The sequence below is a fragment of the Barbatula barbatula genome (assembly GCF_947034865.1).
Source record: "Barbatula barbatula genome assembly, chromosome: 19".
Taxonomy (NCBI): Eukaryota; Metazoa; Chordata; class Actinopteri; order Cypriniformes; family Nemacheilidae; genus Barbatula; species Barbatula barbatula.
The window spans coordinates 20,205,315-20,231,102 of NC_136782.1; the positions used below are offsets into that span (position 1 = coordinate 20,205,315).

General features: G+C 40.2%; 1 protein-coding gene across 1 annotated transcript in view; it reads left to right on the top strand.

Moving 5' to 3' along the window:
• Window positions 1-1,987: 1,987 nt before the first annotated feature.
• Window positions 1,988-25,788, top strand: part of fat3a (FAT atypical cadherin 3a) — a gene marked incomplete at both ends in the record, with an annotated part of 50,793 nt that continues 26,992 nt past the window's right edge. Inside the window, 5 exons of the mRNA XM_079480688.1 lie at window positions 1,988-5,312; window positions 16,458-16,576; window positions 16,677-16,875; window positions 24,405-24,466; window positions 25,419-25,736. Of these exons, the coding sequence (XP_079336814.1) occupies window positions 1,988-5,312; window positions 16,458-16,576; window positions 16,677-16,875; window positions 24,405-24,466; window positions 25,419-25,736 (4,023 nt within the window). The remainder of the gene's footprint in view (window positions 5,313-16,457; window positions 16,577-16,676; window positions 16,876-24,404; window positions 24,467-25,418; window positions 25,737-25,788) is intronic.

Here is a 25,788-nt window from a genome sequence, read left to right on the forward strand (position 1 = left end):
AGATGGAATTGTATTGACAGTGTCTTGCCATTATGTGTTTTTGTATTGATGTTTCATGCTAATGTACATAATGGCCTTTTATTGATAATGTACGTTTTTCTTTTTTAATATTTTAGTTTCTTTGTGTGTTGGTAATGTTGTGTGATCAATAGTGTATATTGACGGTGGCCATGTGTTGTGGTTACGATTCAGTGAGCTAACTCTTTTGTGAATCTCTTAAACGGACTCATTAAAAGAACCGGTTCATACGCCTGAAGCCATATCACCCTGTAGCCCAAGACTAGTTGCCCACAGAAGTAAAGCAGGACTGAGCCTGATCAGTACCTGGATTGGAGACCTCCTGGGAAAACTAGGTTGCTTCTGGAAGAGGTGTTAGTGAGACCAGCAGGGGGTGCTCAGCCTGTGGTCTGTGTGGGTCCTAATGCCTATAGTGTAGTGACGGGGACATTATACTGTAAAAAGCACCGACGTCCTGACGCCCTGTGGTCATTAGAGATCTCATGGCACTTCTCGTAAAAGAGTAGGGGGGTCCTGGACAGATGCCTTGTCAATCATGGCCTCCTAATAATCCCCACCCTCTCAATTGGCTCAATCTAGTTGTACTGTGGCTGTCGCAGCATCATCCAGGCGGATGCTGCACACTGGTGGTGGTTGAGGAGAGACCTCCCATATATGATTGTAAAGTGTTATATAAATGCCTCATTCATTCAGTCATTTGTCCACTAATCTGACATTCCGACACAGGATTTGAAAATATCTTTGTAAGCTGGAAATTGTGGAAGCACACATGTGTGGACTTTGTGTTGTGTGTTGAATCTCTGCTCGTCTAAGTCAGAGGTTTGGTCCATTTAAACAAGTCTTTAGGGGAGACGAGATGCTGTTTGCGTACTGAACCTTGACTGTTCCGAAACGACTGCTGGTTTTAATCTGACAGTCTGTCTCTCAGTGTTTATGTGGACACAGAGCTAGAGCACAAGAGTATGACGGATTGAGAGCGAGAGAGACCTGTAGAGATAAAATAAGCTGATCTCTGCATTTCGAACACTGTGCATGTTTCTGTGTGTCTTTTCCAATTTGTGAGTCTGAGTTGGGGAGTGTGCTGTAGGATATCATTAGAGGTGGAACAAGAAGTGTGTGTGCTGAGTCATGTGTGGGCTGACCACAGCAAAATTGTGTGTGTTCGTATTCGGTGTATGGATATGTATGTGTGTGTGTGTGTGTGTGTGTGCAAATGGTGGTGACATTGTTGCATTGCTGTGGACTGGAAGACATCCTAACCGTCTCTCAAGGCGCACACAAAAACAATCCATGTCTAAAACTGGAAGTGATACACACACACACACACACACATAATATCTTACTTGCAGAAATAATATCGCTTAAATTGCAAGTCTGAATAAGCACAACAGACCATAATTCTAGACAATTCTATAATAGGAATGTTTTCTCATTATGATGAACAAGTATGTTTATTTGAAAATGTCAAAATGAATGTTTTGAACAGTTTTCCCTCATAGTTAAGTTAACCCACACAAACAGACTATCACAAATCATTGTATTGCTGAATACACAACTTTTTTGCATCCTATCCCAAGTGCTCTTTTGTTTAACATAAAAACTTCAAGGTGTGGGTCTATTTTCACAGACTATATTTTCGATGTTTCGTTCTCTATAATTATTTTGTTCCCGACTTGCATTCTGCTGCTTTTTTTTCCCGTGTGTGTGAATATTCCTGACTTGCATCCTCATGGTTTTTCTCTACTATATAATTGTGTGTCAGTGTCCGTTTTGAGATCTTGGTAGTGATGTCATTCAGCCTGTGGTTCCCTGTCTGCCACCCGTTCTCTGCTTGTTGTTATTGATCATTTTGACTGACCTTAGATATGAAGAATCAGTTTGTACAGTCATGTCATTTGTTCTGACTAATTTCTCTCTCTTTCTCTCTCTTTCTCTCTCTTTCTGTTTGCAGGATGGGTTTGTTGATGGGATGGCAGTGAGCATGGCCCTTTGGGCAGGCGTATGGCCCGTTCTCTTACAATTGGGCTTCTTGCTACTCATCTCTCCGCCTCCAGGCCACTGCCAAGGTGACAGGCCCCGCCTTGAGTTCACCCAGCCGCTGTACCATGCGTCAGTCTATGAGAACTCTGCCGCCCGCACCTACGCCGCCAGCCAGGTGCGCATGGGCATCCCTCTGCACCAGCACTGGTGGGAGGTTAGGTATCGCATCACCTCCGGGGACGAGGAGGGATTCTTCAAGGCTGAGGAGTATACTCTTGGAGATTTCTGCTTTTTGAGGATACGTACCAAAGGTGGAAATGCCGCCATCTTGAATCGTGAAGTTCAGGATAACTATATGTTGACAGTTAAAGCTTCTATTAAGGGGGATACGCTAGAAGCCTGGACTAAAGTGAGCGTGCAGGTGTTGGATATGAATGATTTACGGCCCCTTTTTTCCCCAACGACTTATTCAGTTACCATTGCGGAAAGCACGCCGCTTCGCACCAGCATAGCCCAGGTCATGGCAACGGATGCCGACATTGGTTCAAATGGAGAGTTTTACTACTTTTTTAAAGAGCGAATGGAACTGTTCACCGTCCACCCGACAAGTGGAGTCGTTTCACTTAGCGGAAAGCTAGATGTAGACATTCAAAGCCGCTACGATCTGGAGATCCAAGCGGTGGACCGGGGAATGAAGCTGTATGGAAACAATGGCGTAAGCAGCACAGCCAAACTGTTTGTTCACGTGGAAAGAATTAATGAGCACGCACCAACGTTGAGTTTCGTCACGTTGGCCCCGGTTTGGACTGAGAAATCTCCTGTGGTTGCAGTGATAACTTTAGAGGACGCTGACCAAGGTGTAAATGGAGAGATCGAGACTGTGTCCATTGTTGCCGGGGACCTTCCTGAGCTCTTCAAAGTTGAAAGGACAGAGGTCCAAAGTGAGGAAATGCCGATGGAGGAGGACGGGAGTGAGAGAGGTTCAAATGAGTTTGTTCTTCGTGCAACCGGTCAGTTTGATTGGGACAGCTATCCTTTCGGATTAAACCTCAGCTTGCAAGCACGGGATCGTGGAACACCTCAGAAGTTCTCCGCTGTGCATGTCATGCAACTTCGGCTGTCACGACCGACCCCGATGGAGGTCCGGTTTCAGAAGGATGAATACCAAGTTCTCCTAAGTGAAGTTGCTCCGCCTGGTACTGTCGTGGAGGCCATAAAGCTCCAGCCAGAGCCGGACGATGCGGAGTACATCCTCACACCGTCTCCTGATTCTGTGTTTTTCAGTGTTAACACAATGACAGGGGTTATCAGTACGACACGCTGGCTAACCCAACTTAAGCAAGAACTGTTTGAGCTAGAGGTTCTAGAAGTAGACAGCGGTCTTAGGGTCAAGGTTAGGGTAGTGCTTGAAGACAGCAATGACAATGCCCCGACGTTTGCTCAACAGTCATATGAAGTATTTGCCAATGAGAGTGTTCCTGTAGGCACTACTGTTGTAGTGGTGACGGCTTCTGATGGTGACCATGGGGAAAATGGCTACATCACGTACAGCATGGCCAGCTTGACACCGTTACCTTTCAGTGTGCAGCAGTTCACCGGTGCTGTCACTACAACACAAGAACTGGACTTTGAATCTTCCTTAGAGAGCTTTAGTTTTGTGGTCCGTGCTTCCGATTGGGGCTCACCGTACAGAAGGGAGAGCGAAGTCAACGTCACTGTGCATCTAGAGAACGTTAATGATAACAAGCCTCTTTTTGAGAAAGTTGACTGCTTAGGTGTGATTTCAAGGGAACTTCCAGTCGGTGAGGTTATCACCACAATGTCTGCCATAGACATTGATGAGTTAGAGCTAGTCAAATATAAAATTCTCTCTGGGAACGAACGAGGGTACTTCGAATTAAATCCTGATTCGGGCGTCATGACTTTAGCCCGTTCCTTCACCACAGCTGTGCAGAGAAACGGCATCAGTCTAAAAATTACCGCCACAGATGGGGAACACTTCTCAGATATTATGTTTGTGAACATATCCGTAGTGCAAGGCAAAATGCCGCCCAAGAGCTTTAGTTGCACTGAAACCAGAGTAGCACAACGTCTGGCTGAGAAACTTTTAAAGAAAGCCAAAGCTAACAGTAAACCCAAAATAGAGGAAGGCTTTATTGACCTGTTTTCTGTAAACCGTCAGACACCACAGTTTGACAAATCTTTCCCAACGGACATTACCGTACGTGAGGATGTAGAGGTCGCCACGAATGTATTTCAGGTGAAAGCGTACGATGGCGACACCGGATTCAACGGACAGCTGTTGTACTCCATAGCTGATGGCAACACAGATAGCTGTTTCAAGATTGGAATCCAGAACGGCGTGATAAGTGTCTTCCTTCCATTAGACCGTGAAAGGACTGACCGATACCTTCTAAACATCACACTTTATGATCTAGGCCAACCTCAACGATCCGCCTGGCGACTTCTTACAGTTTACATTTCAGACGCTAATGACAATGCACCCCAGTTTCTTCAAGATGGCGTCTACCACGCTCGCATTCCTGAAAACACTCCTGTTGGCACTGAGGTGATCCAAGTGGAGGCCACGGATAAAGACCAAGGTCTCAATGGTGAGATCCAGTATTCCCTACTCACCAGCACGTCACAGTTTGGCATTAACAGCTCCAATGGTATCGTGTATGTGGCCGGTCAACTAGACCGTGAATTTGTCCCCTTGTTCACATTAAAAGTGGAAGCACGAGACCGGGCCGAGCGAGGAGCCCAGCAATTTTCAGTAACAACATTAAAAATCACACTGGATGATGTTAATGACTGTCCACCTGCTTTTATCCCAAATGTTGTAAGTGCCCGTGCATTAGAGGACCTGCCGGTTGGCACCGTCATCGCTTGGCTCGACACGCAAGATCCTGACCTGGGACTTGGCGGGCAGGTACGATATTCACTCACTAATGACTACAACGGACGCTTCGAGGTGGACAAGACCAGCGGTGCCATTCGGCTAACCAAGGAGCTGGATTACGAAACTCAGCAGTTCTTTAACGTAACAGTCCGGGCAAAAGACAAAGGCAGACCAGTGTCACTCCTGTCAGTTAGCTTCGTGGAACTGGAAGTTGTGGATGTCAATGAAAACCTCTACGCGCCATATTTCTCCAATTTCGCCATGAACGGATCGGTAAAGGAAAGTGCTCGCATCGGGACCTCCGTGCTGCAGGTGTCCGCGCGGGACGATGACACAGGAAGGGATGGCGATGTGCAGTATTCCATACGTGATGGGAGCGGTCTCGGGAGATTCACCATCGACGAGGAGACGGGTATGTGTCGAGCGGATAATTGTTTTTGTGTTGAATGTGCTGTTGTTTTTATTTCATTACACACAATTGCTTGTAATATTTGAAATGATGTCGGTTTCGCTGTGTTGTAGCTTGTCCTCACAAAACTGTAGAGCATTAAATAGCTCGATATTGAATTGAAGCAGATATTGAAAAGAAAAAGTAAACCGCTGCAGTGTGTCACTTAAAGTGAATTCCTGGGACAAATAAAGAGTGAATAGACTTCAGTAGTCAGTGTCTATCACCTCAGGCCAGTTAAACACTGCATTGGCCTACATTTTATTTAGGTCGCATTTTGACAGTTTAGGTGGAGGGGGAGTAAATGAAAAACGATGGAAATGTTTAATATTTCATTCAGGACAACATGTGCATTATTCTATCAGGATCAGGTTTCGGTCTTGTTTTCTGTTTGTCAGACAAAGAGAGGCCATGTGTAGGTGTGAGTATATAAGCGGGTGGTGATTTCTACATTAAGAAGTGTGTGAATGTTGACACTGGGCGCCTGAATCGTTGAATGACACTTTTTTAAATTTGTTTATTGTGCTTTTTTATAATCACTTATTACTGCAAATACTTGGGATTATACATTTGAACAAACCTCGAGTCTGAAGTATTAATCCTTGGTGTGTATTTTGTCCTCCTCACGTCATTATTTTCCATATTTTATGCATAAACTTGTTACTATACAGTAAATGCATTTATTTATTTGATGGAAAACAAGAAAATATATCTTGATTTAAGAATGGTTATTTATTTATGCAGAATTTGTGTGTGTGTGTGTGGTTATAAAATGTAATGTGGTGGTAGTATTTCTGATGCAATCAGACCTAATCTTTTTACTTTGTGAATGATAAATTGTTTAATAAATCTCATATAAAAAACATATTTTACTCTATATCTATGGTTTTATAGTTTTCAAGTACAAATTTATAAAAAAAATTAAATCAAGATACATTTACTTGAAGCAAAATGACCCAAGATATTTAGTTTTCTGACAAATTGAAATTAAGCAAGTTTATGCTCAAAACAAGAGAAAATACCTAAGAAAATTTCATCTCACGCATTTTAATTTAACAATGTCGCGATATTTGTACTGGAAAACAAGACTGTAAATACTCGGCAAGAAATCAATAGTCATGCTGTCTTGTCTAGAGACCTAGAGTATATCACAGAGATTTAGGTTGTTTGACTTCAGCTAATAAGAAACTACCTAGCAACCACCTAGAATACCCTAGCAACCACTCACACTCTAGCAACCGCATCACTCAGAATATCTTGGCTGATGCTCTGGTGTCACGATGATGTGTGTTGCCTCGCTCACATTTCTTTCTGGAAAGGTAAATATCTGGTGCCTGAATTAACCTGTTTGTGTAGTGGCTCAGACTCCACAGAGCTCAGATCAAGTATACATGAACGTGGGTGTGATGTCTGACAGGCTGCTAGGTGTTTTAGAGGTACAATAAACACTAATATAGAAGAGTGAGGTATAAAGGAAGGTGTTTGATGACTGTGTATGTTATTGTTTAAGGAGATGAGGTCGACGAGGCTCGACACGTCATGTGAACAGAGATGTTTGAGAGGAAAGGATAAAAAATCGGATGAAAGAGTTTGGGGTCCATAGGGCAGAGAGTGTGTGCACTCACCCTGAAAATGATCTGGAGGTTTCAAAACGACCCTCGGATCTACTGTGGACTTTCACCTTTCCGTGGAAAGAGAGAGTCGGTAAGACGAGGTAAAGCAGGGAAAGTCGGCTCATCTCTTTAAAGACTGACACGAGAGAGTTCACACTGGCCTTTAGAAAGGGCACGAATCAAAAACATACAGGTACAGAACAATCGTCTTGTTCTTTTTAAACGCACTGACGACAACAAAGACAAGTCTAGGTGCGGATCGGAGAGATTTGTGTCATGCCTGCAGGCGGATCAAAGTCCCTCCATGAGTGTTGGAGAACATCACACCTCAGGCTTTAACGATTTCCAGATGTTCCACAATCTGAACATTTTTATTTTTGGGTGAACTATCGCGTAGACAAATGCATCAGCAGTTTTTCTGGAAGTGTTGCAGCAGTTACTGATGATGCTTAAGGTAATACTTAAAACTGCAGTTTCAGTTTTTTCCTTCTTCCTCTAGCAGCACCAGACTGAATTGCGGCGCTCGATAAAGGAACATTGGCTCAACCGATGATGTGAGTTAGAGATGGATCTACCTGTATATTGTGTTGGAAAAGCATCATAATTTTTGCAATTCTGTTTGGTGCAGCAAGCGGCTCAAAAATATCCCTACAGCCTTACGATTTTATTTTATGGTTGACTTTTTGTAGGCTATATTATGGGTAAGATTTGAGGGTTAGACGTCAAACTTCAAGCTTTCTGGATAGTTTATAGCTATAGATGCTAAGCAGTCCTTCTTTCTTTCACAAGAAAGAGTTTCATCTATATGCATGCACGTAGATCCTGGCTGAGGGTCATCGGATCCTCAGGGGCCGAAGGTTAAGACACCGGTGTCAAAGGTCATCTAGTCTGTGTCGCTCACCAGTCAATATTCCAATGATGAGTCTATCCAAATGTTTGCATACAGCTGTTCCTGTGTGGGGTGTGTATGTGTGTCTATTCTTTTGATGGAAAGAATGAGGGCGCAGGGTAGTTTATGCGTTATACGCAGCATGACATAATTGCATGTTTGTAAATACCCACGGATACACATGCATCCGCACACCCACATTTTGCAGTAGCGAGTGGGTGAATTTATTGCCCTTGTTAGCCGCGTGCTGGCGTCAGCCATAAATCACCCCGAGACCGAGAGCAACTCTACAGATGCAATTACAGCTTAAAGAGCACACACACATGCTGAAAGGACATACTTCACACGTGTCTTTGTACATGCAATCGCGACTTAGAAAGCAATTTAGAGAGCAGGTACACAAAAGGAAATTCAATCTGGACCCGAAACCTCAGTCAAACGTGCGCGCTATTGCCAATTTTCTGCATTCACGTGAACGTGCAACACAAACCAGAAGTCGAGAACATAAGAAATGCCGAACACAAATAGTTTAAAACAAAGCCGGCGCTCATTATTCCCGCCAGTGAACAGACGCTCTTTATCTGCAGGGACTTACAGTGCTGTAATTGCGCAGTCGGTCCCCGTGGAGCATCCTGAGGGTTAAGTGCTTTCCTCGCTGGTGAAACAACCACGGCCTGCTGTTAGCCGCCTAGATCCTTTACTACCGCAGGACCAAGGAATATTCTAGGTTATTTACAACTTAACATAAAACGAAATTAGATTTGTTCAGTTTTACGAATGCACATTAGTGCACTATGGATGTAAGAATTGAAACGAACAGTAATTCACTTACCATATGTTTCTATTAGGCCGAATGAATGTGAAGGTCGTATTTTTTCATAAAACGTAAATCAACGATGGTTTATTATAGTAAAAGTCATTTTTTTTGGTGAACTGATTGTATAACCAGGGTTTAACAGCAAATATCATGATTAAACTGTGGCTAAACCAGATCTCACCCCGGTTTAGCAAGTAAACATCGATTTTGGAGTCAACATAGATCCTTTTGAAGAAGAACAGTATTTTATTTGACTTGAAGTTCTTGTGTGGAAATACATATTTTAAGCCGGGCATGGCAAAGAGTTGGTAAGCGACAGCAGTGCCACAGATGCGTTACATTGGAATAATCCTTTAAATGAAAAATGTATTGGAAAAATGAATAACCTCATCAGAGATCGTCATAGTTTTCAGGAAGGTCCCACTGGAGAACATGTGAAGTCAATCCGCTCTGTCAACTACAAGCTCCAAGCGTATTTACTGAGGAATCATTGTCCTCTAATGACTCGCCATGTCTGCTTGTTTTCTGTAGCCGTTTGTTCTGGTTTTAGCAGAACAGAACCGTGGAGAACCGTACAGAGACGTAATAACCTCAATTACAGTGATCAATGGGTTTGATTGACCGGTTTAGGCTCTGATGGAAAGTGTGCTATTTTGTGTTGTCCTCTATTGCGTGTAAACGCTCTGGGACAAAGGTTGAACATAATCACGGCTTCCCGACTGTTTATTGCAAAAGCACTGTTGGGTTTTTTGGGTGTTTAGGTCCAAGATCCAGTGGCTGTGCAGCAAATCTTTCTGAGTTGACTACTCACACAGCATTTTGGGGCATTATAAGCAGGTTGCACATTTAAATTGACCCTAAACACACCTACACCTGTGTGATAATGAAGAAGGCTGTCTAGTTGATATGGTTTTATTTGCGGTCAAATGCAAGTCACATCACATCTTGTCAGATGCTGAAAGTACGCCGCCAGTCGCATAAACTTGACACAGAGCGACGTCATACACCTGTCCCCGCTCATTTTCCTCCGATTCCCACGTCACCGTCTCGCAAAGGTTCAATGGTAGGTTCACGTAACCTGATGTGATCGGATGAAAGTCTCTCTGCTGCCGTGTAAAACCCCACAAGGCCTGCGGTCCTATATATAGTTGCACACTAACAGGAGGAACGCGGTGAGCTCACCGAAATGACAGACTCAATTAAACCCTTTCTGTGTTTTGTCCTTCATTGTCTGTTTTCTTTTGATTCTTTCGGACTTTTTCGTCTTTGTGTCTTGCGTTTGTCTCTCTCTTGTTTTGTTTTTTGCCAAGTACGCGTAGGAGTTTTCGATATACGTCTGATGAAGCAGCACTAAATGCAAGATGACGTGTTCTGAACACACAACAGACTCACAATACACACTTGCAATGTGATCTTTTATTTAAGTCAACTTTTATTTCATTCGCATAATGAATACACAATATCCTTATGCATACATACCGTATACACTGTATAATGACAAACTTGACAAGCACTTTAAATACTTTTTATTGGTTAGATATTTTCAAAACCCAGTTACAAATATAAGAGGTGACTAACAATGATTTAATAGGTAATAGGTTTAAGAAGGACATCAATAAAAGTGTTTGATTAAATTCTACATACTTTCTTCAAATATTATTATGAATTATTATATTGTATTGCTAATGTTCATCTTAAGGAAGACATAGAATAGTTTTTATACTTGTATTATTTTTTTTATTCGTAGTTTTTCTATGTATGAGTTATTGTTTATTATTGTTGACTCATAAATCTCATTATTAATATTATAAATTAACTTTTATTTTGTAGGTTTTAAATTATTCTTATATTTTACCAATTCTATTATGTGCTTTTGTCGTTGTTTATTTGTTTGTCTTTTATGTTGCTATACAAGTTAAATGTAAATTTATTTTTGGTTATTTTTATCTATTGCATCAGCTTAAAGTATTTTAGTTTCGCTTTTCATAAAAAAAATTGATTTCCGTAAACAGAAATGTTTTAGTATTTTTAGTCTTCGTAATCTCTTGATCTGTACTTTTCAACATTGTGTTTTCTGGACAACTGCTTCGCATCAATGCAAAACTGTGAAAAAGCACTATAGAAATTATATAAATGATATATGAATTTATTCTTTTTACTATAGAAATGACTTTCTTTATACGCACATTCAATTCAATTCAATTTTATTTATATAGCGCTTTTCACAATGTGCTTTGTTCCAAAGCAGCTTTACGGGGAAAATTAAATAAACATTATAAAACAATTAAATAAATACATATTTCTCAATTGATCCGTCTGGCTAATTTTTACTGTAAAACACATAAAAGAATACCTCTGACTGGCAGACATGCTTGCGAATTGACGCCAGAGGTCGAGATGTTAATGCGGCTCATATTTCTCCCATGTCTATACAGACCGCGCTATCTCCCACAGCCTCCCTTTCAATTAAATCACATTAAATATGCCGGTTACCCTGACTAACATCCATGAGCATGCACTAATGCATGGCTGCACCCCCGGGAATATGTCTTCCGGTCTGATGGCAGTCCGTAGTGACCCAAAAACCCTCTTGACATCAACCAGAAGTTTTGTCATTTTCCGGGAAGTCCTCATTTCTGTCTATGTTCCTTTGAATGACTAAACAGATGTTATGTCCAAGCCGGGTCTCTGTGTCCTTAATATATCGCTAAAGCACTACCTATTAAAATGGTTTTAATCCAGCCCTGCTGTAGGTTTCTCTCCGAGGATGGAGGAGATGCCCTCGTGTGAGCTGGCTGGCTGAATTTTCTCTTCTTTTTCATCTTGTTGTCTACAGTTAGATGTTTTGTTCATAGTCCCAGAGCTTTCTGGTGTTCAGTGAAAAAACAGAAATATCTGGCAGTATTTCAAAGCACAGAGGAAAATTCTTCGATTTTTCTCCTGGAACAGATGATGTGTTGCTGCAGTCTGTGTTTTGGAAAAAGCCTGCGAGGGCGTATGGAAAACAAGACCATCTTTGCTCCTTTGAAAAGAAATAGTTTGATTTATACTTTCGTATACAGCAGTTATCTTCAGATGGCTTTGCTAAAGGACCCAAAATTTACATTCGTTATTCGTTTCAGGTCATTTTCAGGTCTTAAATGTAGTCGAAACAGTGTTTATTTCAAATTGTGAGAAGCGAGAATGTGGCAAATTGTCATTTAGGCAGAATTGTGATTTGTGACTCGGTTTGGTGCAGGAAAATTTGACTTGCATTATAAGTGAGCTTCTAAAAATGGAATTTGTTCCTGTCACAGTTACCTTTGCAAACTCTTATAATAAAAAATAAAGGTGCTTAAAAAGTTCTTCACAGCGATTCCATTGAATAATCATTTTTTGGTTCCACGAAGAAACAGAAAGGTTGGGATGTTAAAGGTACCATATGGAACCAAAAGGTTCTTCTATGGCATCAAAAACACTTTTGAAACACTATGTTTTTTATTCCTATTTAAAAACTAACGCCATCTTTTCTCGGCCTTTCAATTCAATTCAATTTTATTTATATAGCGCTTTTCACAATGTGCATTGTTCCAAAGCAGCTTTACAGGAGAAAATAAGAAAAACACAAAAGAGGTAACACACAGTGCATGGTGTTCATATAACAAGTTAAATAGTAAATAATATCTTATAAATGCAGTCTCTCGTGGTTTATTTAGCATATTTTGCATTAAGTGAATGCTTGGCTGTAAAGATGTGTCTTTAATCTAGATTTAAATTGGGCGAGTGTGTCTGATCCTCGAGTATCGTCGGGAAGGCTTTTCCAGAGTTTAGGTGCTACGTATGAGAAAGCTCGACCCCTTTTGGTGGATTTAGTTATTCAAAAGTCCTGAGTTTTGAGACCTTGGGAGAGCGTGATGGGTTGTAGTGTGATAGAAGCTCTGTTAGGTAGTTAGGGGTTAAACCCTTTAAAGCTTTATAAGTGATTAAAAGAACTTTAAAGTCAATATGATACTTAATGTGTAGCCAGTGAAGGGCTGATAACATTGGGGTTATGTGATGATATTTTCTGGACCCTTTCTGGGGTTTTTCTTGGAATCCCATTTTGTTACAGTTTGGTCCACTTTGTTTTTAAATGTTATTAATAAATATTGTGGAAATTATTGTTGAGAAAACTGCATTATGTAATTCTGACATTGTGTCATTTAGTTGTGTGGTTTTGAGTTTGCCCTGCTGGTGTTTGGCATGGCAGTGACGTTGTGCGATTCGCCTGTTGTGAGGTTGTGTTTGGAAGATAATGAAGTCTGGTTCTTGTCATCACCTTGCTAACAGCTTTCTTTAAAAACCACAGGGACATTTTGATACGTCTGGATCCGTGAATCTGCCTTTCTGTCAAACACACACATGCGAGCTGCTCTACCCAGACAGGCAATGAACCTCCTACGCTTTGTCTCACAAACAGACCTAACACACACACACACACACACTGTGAGAAAATACCTCTAACACACACACTTGTTCTGCTTGTGTTAATTGGCTTTATTTAACTTCAAATAAACTTGATATATTTAGTACGTCTGGATCACACGTGTGTGTTTGTTGCTATGTTTATTATGGAGGGAACACTTGTCAGTTTCAGGATCTGGTATCTGATCTTTATTTGGGTTGCTGGGTTAAAAATCCGTTTTTGAATGATAGAATATGATGTGTCACGACATCCGTATCTGATCACTACAGATGTATCTAATTAAACGACTATTTTCTTTCACGCGGAACACCACACCTTGTTTGCAATAGACCATTCCCCTTTGACTCTTTCTCATTTTCTGGCATTTATGACACAACACTATCTCGCCATAGTTGAATTTTTCCGATGTTTTCCGTGTTATACAGTAGTGGGCGCAGTTATGCATCTTCAGATCCAAAAACATAAATATAGTCTGTTATGATCATTGTTCTCAGATCTGGGTGAATGTTTTGACGAAAAGCATCATTTGCACTGCTGTTTGTACAAATTGGTGTATTTTTGAACAGGCAAAATTAAAATATAGAAAAATTTAAATTGTACGTTTTTGCAGTTTCTCAATATATGGACATATAATGAAATACAAAAATCATTTTTGAAAGCATAAATGTTTCATTTGATATACGTTCATTTTGTAATAACTCACTATTGTTTTTTGTTACTTCATCTTATCAAAATAGTTGAAGATGTTAAGCAACAACGAAGAAAAATATTCTGGATGCCATACGTGTTGTGAAAGTAATGAAAAAATCTGGCAACTTTAAAAAAAAAGATGGCGTGGAAAGAGTTAAAGATTAAAGGAACGGTTCACTCAAGTTGTGACAATTCTGTCATTATCTGCTTGCCCTCATGTTGTATTTATTCTGTAAGATTTATTTCGTGCTGAATAATGATGAAAGTGTATACAGACTGGGGCTTTTGAGCTGCAACACACACACACCATTACAGTAAATGGATGGATGCTGTGAAGGGCAGGATGTAGATAATTGGCGTCTCGTTAATATTTGATTTCTGAGATTATACCAATGATATCACTTTCTTCCACTCGTATTGTTCTTTTCTAGGTCAGACAGAAGGAACACAACTACTGAAGAGAAAGCTAAATAATCTCCCAATGTACACATGCTTGCGTTCTCACTCTCTCTCTCTCTCTCTCTCTCTCTCTCTCTCTCTCTCTCTCCGTCTCTCTCCGTCTCTCTCTCTCTCTCTCTCTCTCTCTCTCTCTCTCTCTCTCTCTCTCTCTCTCTCTGTCTCTCTCTCTGTCTCTCTCTCTCTCTCTCTCTGTCTCTCTCTGTCTCTCTCCGTCTCTCTCTCTCCGTCTCTCTCTCTCCGTCTCTCTCTCTCTCTCTCTCTCTATATATATATATATATATATATATATATATATATATATATCTTTCTCTGTCTTTCTCTTTCGCTCTCTCTCTCTCTCTCTCTCTCTCTCTCTCTCTCTCTCTCTATAGATATATATACATATCTCTCTTTCTCTGTCTCTCTCTTTCGCTCTCTCTCTCTCTCTCTCTCTCTCTCTCTCTCTCTATCTATTTAACTATAGATTTGTGGACATAAGTGTCTCCAGAAGTAAAGGTAAATATGACAGAACCCACCTCTGGGGATATTCGCTTAGTTGTAAAAACAGTTTGTACTTAAAATATTTGGTCCTTGTAATAAAGCAAAAGACTGTCTTTTAGGGATAAAGCTCATATAGGTGAATATTTATATATTTGGTGTGACATTATTGACACAGTTTTGTGAGGTTGTGTGTGTGTAATGCAGCTGAATGAGCTGGTTTGTGGTAAATTGTGTGACATTATAGGACGGTTCGTCGAGCCTGTTATAGGACGGTTCGTCGAGCCTGGACTTCCAATCTGTGTCTCATATTGGCTAAAGTGAGTTTATATTACCTCAGAGAGAACGACACTCTCTCTCTCTCTGTCTCTCGAGCTCACTCACTTGCTTTCGCTCCTCTTTTCTCTCCATCTCGGCGACTTCTGTGGTTGCGAGGTTCCCGAGGCAGTTCTGCTGGTGTTCTGAATATATTACATGTCCTCTCACTCTATCACAATGAACTAAAGGATTTTATGAATCCTACAGGCTAACACACTGAATTATTAATGTTGCACATGTGTTCACACACACACACTGAAGCCCAGACTGTATGGTGTTTGTTATCTGGCAGAATCTTACTATGAAACCTTAAGCTGAAGTATGTGTGCATTAAATTATATCAATTGAAAATTAGTCTTTAGCCAGATTTTTTATATGTTTATATAAACAATACATTGCAAGTATTATGTAATTGAGAGCAAAAATATATACCCTTGACAACCAGTCTTATGGGTAAGTTTTTCAAAATTAAGATTTTTACATCATCTGAAAGCCGAATAATGGAGGTTTTTTTTACATATGGGTTGTTAGGATAGGACAATATCTGCTGGAGATACAACAGTTTTAAACTCTAGAATCAAAGGGTACAAAGAATCTAAATATTGAGAAAATTGCCATTGAAGTTATTAACCAGAAGCGCTGTAGCAGGCCATCCACTCACAAAAATAAAGTTTTTATTTATTTTGGGTTGGAAATTTACAAAATATTTTAATGGAACATGATCTTTACTTAATATCCTAATGATTTTTGGCATAAAAGAAAAAAAATCATTTTGACCCGCACAATGTATTTTTGGCATTTACTCAAAATGTTCCCGAGCTACTTAAGACTGGTTTTGTGATCCAGGGTCACATATGATTCTGTAATAATGTACAATTATTTAAGCATCGTGATCATTTACAAAAGAATCATAAACCAAAAAAGCGCCTTGCGCAGTTGTGTACATGATATTATTTTTCACTAGTGTTTTGCAATACCATATAAACCCCGATGACCGTACAGTATCTCAAATTTTTATTTTTAAGCGGCATCAGCATTCCCTGCAGAGCAAAGTCGTGTTGTTTGTGAGGAATTTGTGCTCAACAATGAAGTGTTTTTCTCTTGTTTAGTTATTCTGACCACAGCCGTTTTGTAATTTTTTATTCCAGACACCGAAGGCCTCAATTTACGGTTAGGTGGAAAGTTTTAATGTTGGGCTGTCGCTGAGGTCTGAGGGTCAGGATTTTATTTCGTTTTTGGTTCGTCTGTCATTCCGAATGTGATCTGTGTTTGCCGTATACATGTCGTATGGATGTGACCTTCTGATTGATCTTGAGCTTCAGTTGCGTTCTCACGTGTACACAAACACACACAGAATGAATCATTAAAATCACATTTGTGACTTATTTTTGTGGGTTTGCAGGTGTGATCTACACCACCGATCTGTTAGATCGAGAGACGCAGGACTCCTATTGGCTGACGGTGTACGCCACAGATCTGGGCGTGGTTCCTCAGTCGGCGGCGCTGCAGGTGTACATACAGGTAAATATGAGCGTGTATTTGTTTCTTTTCTGATGTAAGTAAAGTGTCTGTTGTAATTAAACTCCCAGACTATAAAGTTTGCATGTGTGTGTTTGAACAGGTCGAAGATGTTAATGATAACGCCCCCATCACATCCGAACCAATGTATCACGCCACCATACCGGAAAACTCCCCGAAGGACCAATCCGTCATTCAGATTCATGCGCAAGACCCCGACGCCACGGAAACCGAGCCCCGCCTTTCGTTCCGCATCTCCAGCGGCAACCCGCAGAACTTCTTCAGCATCAACCCTCGCACCGGTTAGTGTCTCGTTCATCAAACCGCATCTCACGTGACAGAAATAGAAAACTAAAATGTTTTACGCGGTGCTGAATGGTTGTATTTATTTAAAACTTGTATTTTCTCCCAAAGGAAAAAAAAACGATAGTTGTAAAAATGTTTGTATTTTTACTGGTGTAAGCAAAAACGAAGTCTCCGCAGTCCAGATAAAGCTAATTCTTCGGTATTTAAATTCAAGCATTTAAATATGTATGTGCATCTGGGTTGTGCGAGTTCTTAAGTCAACCGCATTATGACATCATCGCTCGAGCACTCTGTAAATCCAGGGCGCTGATTGGCCGGCGCAGCATCCTTTGATTGACATATTAATTTCATTGCCACAGGCCCTTCCTGCAGCCACATACCCCACAGTGCATGTCAGCAAGAAGCTCAGACACTAATTAAAAACTTTATAAAGGTCAGAGAAGGTCAGTCTGTCAGACAGACAACAGGCAGTGAGAGGGAGAGAGAGAGATCAGAAAGTGTTGCATGGTTAGATATGAGGTGCCTGTTTCCATGACGCAGAGAACTGTATTTTATGAAAAACTGAAAGCGCATCAGTTTGTTCCTGTCTTTTGTCTGTCTTTGCGTGTGTGGTGGAAACCTTTTTCATCTTTGCAGTTACAGATAAATCACAGGCCACCGTCTGTAGATCCTTCTGGAAAACAGTCCAGTTAAATGCATCGTTATCGAACGTATAAATCACTGACCAATACACACATACATACAGTAAATGTACACAGAGATATCATACAACATCTTTCTACATGTCTGTCCATCTGTCCATCTCTGTATTTTGTCTTTCTGTCTATTTGTTTGTTTATGGTGTCCCCAAAGGAAGCTGTCTGTCTTTACGGCTGTCTCCATTTACCTGTCTTTCCATCTTTCTGTGAGTGTCTGTGTGTACGTGCATCTGTCTGTCAGTCTGTATTCCTGTTTCATTTGGTCTGTCTGTCTCTCTGTCTTTCTATCTTTTTGTCTGTCTATTTGTTTTTGTATTTTCATGTCCAAATATAGGAAGCTGTCTGTCTTTACATCTGTCTCCATTTATCTGTCTTTCCATCTTTCTGTGTGTGTGTGTGTGTTTGTTTGTTTGTGCACGTGTGTACGTGCGTCTGTCTGTCTGTATTTCTCTTCATTTGATCTGTCTGTCTCTCTGTCTTTCTCTCTATCTTTTTGTCTGTCTATTTGTTTTTCTGTCTGTCTTTCTATCTGTGTGCACTTAGCCGTCTTGCATCTTTCTAACTTTTTGTCTGTCTGTCTGTCTTTCTGTAATTTGATCTGTCTCTCTTTGCATCTGTCTGAAAACTATTTGTTTTCTACCTACCTGTCTGTCTATATATGTTTCTGTCTGTCTCAGTTTTTTTGTCTTTCTGTCCATTTGTATGTTTGTATTTTCATGTCCAAATATAGCAAGCTGTCTGTCTTTATGTCTGTCTCCATTTATCTGTCTTTCCATTTTTCTGTCTGTCTGTATTTTTTGTTTCATTTGATCTATCTGTCTCTGGTTATCTCACTGTCTTTATATCTTTTTGTCTGTTTTTCAGTTCTTTTTCTGTCATTTACAAATAGAATAAACATTACACATGCTATCTATCTACCTGTCTGTCTGTCTTTTTGACTTTCAGTTGTCTTTCCATCTGTCTGTCTGTATTTCTGCGTCATTTGGACTGTCTTTCTCTCCGTCTCTCTCATCTGTTTTTTGTCTGTCATGTACAAATAGGATAGATATAAAATATGCTGTCTACCTGTCTGTCTTTCTACCTGTCTCTAAATATATATATTTTCTGTCATATACACAAAGTAATCATAAAACACGTATGTCTCTCTGTGTCTGTCTGTCAGTCTTTCTGTATGTATTTCTGTCTGTCTCTCTCTGTCTCATAACTAAGTTTTAAGTCTGATTGTCGGTCTAAATATAACTGTTTCTTCCACGTTGTGCTCTATCGATCTATTCTTTGTATCATTTGATCTAAAGTAGTGTTGAACTCGGGTCTTACAAGATGTCTGAATGTTAATCAGACAGATCAAGGCCCGAATCACCCGATCACCTGCCAACGTCTAGACAAAGCTCTTCGGCCTCATTGCTTTTCATTGTGTGGGTGTGTGTGTGACAAAAATGATACGCAACCATATATCTGGCACACGCACACTGCCTCTCTGTTTGTTGAGCTGTTATTGGGAAACTTGTTTGTCTGTTTATGTATATAGATTGCATGAATTATTGATGCTGAGTCAAATATGCCAAGCACAGCGAGCAAGATGAAATTACTGCTCTCTGAAAAACAGGGTTATTTCAAGTATAGAGGAGTGTGCTTCTGGAGAACTGTCGAGAGATACCCCGAAGATGAATTTAGAGGTGAAGACAAGGGTCATTTCATTATTTTCCTTTTAAAGCAAAGTTAAAACATAGCGGATGTAGCCAAGATTATGTTTTTTCAAGTGTACTGTATAGACTGTTAAGGGAGGAATGCTATGCATTGCATTGCAAATGTCAACCTTGTTATTTGCGTTTAGTTAATGAAAGCTTCATGCTGTCTCGTAGGTTTTTGCATGCCGCCAAGAAATGTTTACGTATTGACACATTTCTCAGAAAAACACAGCATGTATGTGTTGGTATCATCACCGTGGACGGTGGCAGATGTTATGAGGATATTATGATGATGCACTCCAGTGTTTGTGAAGGTGACTGCAACCAAAACATCTTTAGTTCTTCCACAAGAGTGCAGTTTGCACACGGTCCCTAGACGCAGCTTCACTTGTTGTGTCAACCCCCCTGACATCTTAAAGGGATAATTTGCATTATTACATTATTTTCTCACCCTCGTGTGAACTGCACACCCTCCCTAAACACTGTTTTGAAAGTCCTGTATTAAAATTCATTGCTTAAACATCGCAGCTTCCTGAACAAAATCCCTAAACTCTCCTGTGTTCTAAGCAGTTTATACACGCTCCCTAAACGTCACAGTCGGCTGAATAAACTTCCTAAGCCCCTAAGTACTTCAGAGCTCTTTATAGATGCTTCCTCAGCATCATTCTGCTCCTGATGATTGTGTTCTCATTCAAACATCCATGTACATGTATTTAGAAATATATGAATGAAAGAAAAAAGTATTGGGGGGTGGATAGATCAAATATTGCAAGGATGAAGGAATATATGGATTAAAGTAAAAAACATGGATGGATCGATGAAAGGATGCATAGATGGATGAAAGATTGCATTGTTGAATGGATGAAAGAAAGAATGCATGGATGAAAGATTACATTGTTTGATGGATGGATGAAAGAATGTGGATGAATAAATAAAATATGCATGATTGGTTGGTTGGTTGGTTGGTTGGTTGGTTGGTTGGTTGGTTGGTTGGTTGGATGGATGAATGCATAGATGGATGGATGAAAGATTCCATTGTTGGATGAATGAATGAATGAATGAATGAATGAATGAATGAATGAATGAATGAATGAATGAATGAACGAATGAACGAATGCATGGATGGATGAAAGCATGCATGGATGTAGGGATGAGGATAAATTAATAAAATATTGCATGGTTGGTTGGTTGGTTGGACTGATGGATGGATGAAAGAAAGAAAGCATGCATGAGGATGAATAAATAAAAGATTGCAAAATTTGAAGGTTAGATGGATGGATGGATGGATGGATGGATGAAAGTTTGCATTTTTGGATGGATGGATGGATGGATGGAAGAATGCATGGATTAAAGGGATGAGGGTGAGTAAATTAAAGATTGCATTCATGGATGGATGGATAAGAACGAATAAATAAAAAAAAGGATGGATGGATGAGAAGTAACTAATAAAAGATTGCATGGTTGGACGGATGAATAGATGGATGGATGAAGATAATAATGCATGGGTGGAGGGTTAAATAAATGGATGATGAAAAAGGGAATGCATAAATAGAGCGATGGATAAGTGAATGAATAGTTGGTTGGATAAACTAATGCATAGTTGGGAAGGATGAAGGATTGGATGGAAAAATGAAAGAATGCATAGCTGGGAAGGATGGATAGATGGATGTATGTAAAATGCATGAATGTGAGCGATGAATGGACGTATGGAAAGAGGGAGGGTTAAAAAAATAAAAGAATGCAAGGATGGAATGATGGATGGATAAAATGCATGAATGTAGAAAAGATTGGATGAAAAATGCAAGGATGGATGATGCTTTCAGCTTTAAAGTCTTAAAAACGTCTCATTCATCTCATCCTTTTTCATCTCTTGTTTCTCTCTCTCTCTCTCTCTCTCTCTCCCTCTCTCTCTCTCTTCTGCTTGTCTCAGCAGTAATTTGCACCTCTGAATCTCTGCAACTTTTACACATTCGCAGGTTTTTAACGCTCCTCATCACCTCCACCCCCCGTCCCTCCTCACCCTTTCTTATCCCCTGTCCTCTCCTCCCTCATTTCATCTTCCCATTCTCACCATCACAAGCCGTTCCGTATGCTTTTGTCTCTTTCTAGTTTTACCCTCTGCGTCTCCTCAACAGTGTCTCTCTCTCTCACATGATGAAAGACTTTAAGAATAGCTATTAAGAATAGCTGGCTCTGTCTATGCCTCGGCTCGAATAAGCGCTATACATCTGCTGCATGTAAACACTTGAGTTTGACTGTTCCCGAATCAGTGGTCCTGCCTTGGGATCAATGACTGGACTTCTCCGCATCCGCTGAGGCGGGTTCAGAATCGGTTGTTTAAATGACCGTCGTAATGATCGTCAAATCATTTTGATCATCCTCTATTATGGCCAATTTGCAGTAATAGAGCTGCTTCCAGAGTTTTATCAAAAGCTTCATTTCCATGAATTGTCTGTAGAGCAGTAACATCTCACGACGTCCTTTATCATCACGAGTAACAACTTTTATAAAGATGCACATTATACCTGTAATGTATCAGGTCTAAAACATTTCACAAGTGTGGTGCAGGGGCACATGGTTGGCCAACACATGGTCCCATCTCACATGCTTAAAGGGACAGTTCAACCAAAGCTAAAATTCTGCCAACATCTATTCATCTTCATGTTGTTCATAACCTGTATATGACTCTTTCTTATTGGTTTTAAACGTTCTTCAAAATATCTTCTTTTGTGTTCTTCAGACAATCGAAAGTCCTGCCGGCTTAAAATGACACAAGGATGAGTAAATAAAGAACAAAGTTTTATGTGGTGGTGATCTATCACTTTAAGGTGGATTATTTGCTTGCTGCTTCAGATGTGTTGTTATGCAGGAGCACGCTACAGTAAACAGATTTTTCACTGTAATATATGAGTGAGGTTTAGAAAAACATGCAGTTTAAAAACCAACATGAATTTCTCCCTCTGTTCCCTCCATGTGTCTCTCTACCAGATTGTGTCACTCTCTGTCACTTTAGGCCATCGTTGATTTAGAGATGCATCGTGTGTGAGCCTGTTTTGTGTTCTTTTGTTTGAGATCAACAAACACGGATTCTGTATGGGACAGTTTTCCACCTGCAGCCCTGCACACAAACGCAAAAATAGCGACTTTCGTTGTTATTTTTCTTCATAATGAGCTTCTTGGGAATGCATGACCTTCTGTGTTCAGCCCTTTAATGACCAAAGTTTATACAAACGTGTACAAACACACACACAAGGACAAATAATGCGACTTTCACCTGCGGTCGTGTGGCGATTAAAAAGATAACAATGGCAGTATGGCTCATTCAGATTTTTTATCAGAAGAGATAACTGGCCTGTGTAGGTATGTTGTCTGTATATTGTATACTGGCGGTGTCATTGCCATTTTAGTTAATTGCATGTAATCACTTGTCTTAATTAATATGCTAATTCCAATGAATGCAGCTGTTCATTACACACACACACACACACACAGATTGGCTCCGTACACAAAGACACCATCATTAGCAAATCTATTTCTGTTAGTTAAAATAAGGTTAGAAAGAGTTGTGAGTGTATATGTGGCTGTTGAATAATGCTTATGAAGAACTGTATGTACATTGTGTGTGTGTGTGTGTGTGTGTGTGTGTGTGTGTGTGTGTGTGTGTGTGTGTGTGTGTGTGTGTGTGTGTGTGTGCGCGCGTGTCAGCATCCAACGTTAGAGCTCTAATCCATCCGTTTTCCCGAAATGCTGACTTGGGTTCCCACACACATACACACAGCGGTTCTTGGGTCCAGAGCGGTAATTGTGTAACGGATCCTTTGGTTACTATGACGATAGGATCAGAAGTCCATAGATGTTACAACCCGAGCCCGATGGAACCAGTAAACTATTCATGAATGTCTGATGGGGCCTCAAATGGACTGTGTGTGTGTGTGTGTGTGTGTGTGTGTGTGTGTGTGTGTTACAGGTATGATGTCATAGACGGAGACAAACTTTTTGTCTTTTTTGTTTGCCCCCGTCACCCCTCCTCTCGCTCCTATTTGTCTTTTGTTTTGCCCTTCCGTGTTTTGTTTCTCACAGTCTGAGTGCCCCGCGCCGTTGAGACTTGATTCAAAGCCCTCTCTTTTACATTCTGTTCTGTTTTAGCCAATCCTCTGAGGCATACGTGTCATGTGACTGATTCAAACGTTTAGCAGAAATTATATTTCGTGTGTGTTACCAAAAAATAGTAATGTTGCTTATAGATATATAATGTTTTTTTAAAAACCTTTAGATGGTTTCATCTTAACAACATAAACAAACGTTACTGCACATGCGCACTTTTGTGACCCCAGCTGGACTTCATGTACACTTTCACAAACAATAGAGCGCGTGTAGATTATTTCTGTTACAAACAAAAGAAACCGATAACAACCGTTACTTGGCTAAATGCGTCCGAACTACAGGACCCATTCAACAAATGTTTTATTTAATAAAATGAACATTCAACAAATCGTTTATTTAACACAATTATTATACGGTAAAACAATAATACAAATGAATATTAATTTAAATTAAATATAAATGGTTATATTATTAGACACTAGCCAAACACAAACCGGAAGTTAACTGGGGGTCAGGTGTACACGCTTCCTATGTTCATTTTATAGACGGTTTCAAAGCATTAACAAACGTTACTGCGCATGCACGCTTTTGAAGCCCGAATTTAACTTCCTGTACACATCTGCAAAGAATAAGAGTCCCTGGGGATTATTTCTGAAAACAAACAAAAGATATAACAAGTAAATGACGTTAGCTAGCAAGTAAAAAGTATGTCTGGCCAGTATTATTGGAGCCGTTACTCGGCTAAACTTAAATGCGAAAAAGTTACACAACCCATTCAACAAATTGTGTATTTAATAAAGTTGACATAGAATAAAATTCAACAAATTGTTAATTTAATTATTGTTCCATAAAATGTGAATATAAATTAATAATAATATAAATAAAATATAAATAGTTTGAAAGATCAACAAACCAAACGGAAGATAACTTCGGGCCAGGCTTGTGCGTTCAGTGAAACTCTCTATAAATATTTGGTATTTCAATTACCGTGTGGTTGAGTCAACAGATATTTATAAATGTGTTTTTTTTTTGCAGGTCTGATTAGCACAACCTCTCGGAAGTTGGATCGCGAACAGCAGGCAGAGCACGTCCTGGAGGTGAGAGACACACATGTGTGAGGGGAGATCTGTCGCATGTGTTCATTTGTGTCACCACCAGATTACAGATCAATGTCATGGGCGTTGAGAAAACACAGATAATTTTCACTTCACATAAACTCTGGAATGTGTTGAATCCTTTAGATCCTGTCACGTGTCTGCTTGAAATTCATGCGTGCGAAATAAGTTTTGAGTGTTTCTGAGTAGGTGTTTGGCATGTTTGTGATAATTAGATTTCGCGTTTTAAGAAGAAACTTGTCCTTGTGTAACTGGCCTTGTTACCTATTCACCGTGCGATCCCTTGACACCCAAACATTTCACACCTCTCTCATTTTCTACCACCTCCCTGCTTTTTTCATTTATTGCCCCTCGTCTATTTTTTCTCTCTCTCATTTTCTCCACTTAGCCTTCTCATCTGTTATGTTATCGTATTATTTCTCTTTCTCCCAGACAGACGGATTGAATTTGTACAGGCGTGGTGCATCAGTCTGTAGCTGCTAAAGGAAATGAATCAAATGAATTGAATTAATCGTTCTGTTGTTCCTCTTGAGATGGATGGCACACACCGTGTCTTTTTAATAATATCATTTAAATATTCCTTCGTAGTTTGTCGCAGTCCCCCGATTGGCCCCCGGCCACGTGCTCCCGAGCTGATTGGTGGACGATCGATGGGCTTGTTTACTAATGAAAATAGAAATGGATAAAATGTCAGAAAGAGGAAATGAAAGAGAGAAATGAATATGACGCATAACTCCGTTCTACAGAGAGAAAATAATGCCGAAAATGACTTTTCTTTTGTCGATCCATAACGTGCATACTGTAAAGCAAGCATTTGCTATTTTTAACGCTAAGTATTGGTAACTTTTTCATTGCTTTCAACTTTTTTCACAGGAATTGATCAAAAGAAATTGTGCGATTATTTCACGTCATCGATTTGCTTGTGTGTGTGCAGGTAACTGTGTCGGATGGCGGTTCCTCTCCCAGACACACCATCGTGTGGGTCGTGATTCAAGTTTTGGATGTCAACGATAACAAACCCACATTTCCCGAGAAGGTGTATCAGGTGCGATTACCCGAGCGCACCCGTAAGCAGCGAGGCGCTGCCATATATCGCGTGTTTGCCTACGACCTGGACCAGGGCGCCAACGCCGACCTCTCGTACAGCATCGTCGACGGCAACGAGGACGGCAAGTTCATCATCGATGCCAAAACTGGAGTCGTTTCATCACCCAAAAAACAGTTCACAGCTGGAACCTATGACATTCTCACCGTGAGTCACCTTTGACCTATGGTTAGGAATAATGAATAAGCCATATGTGAGA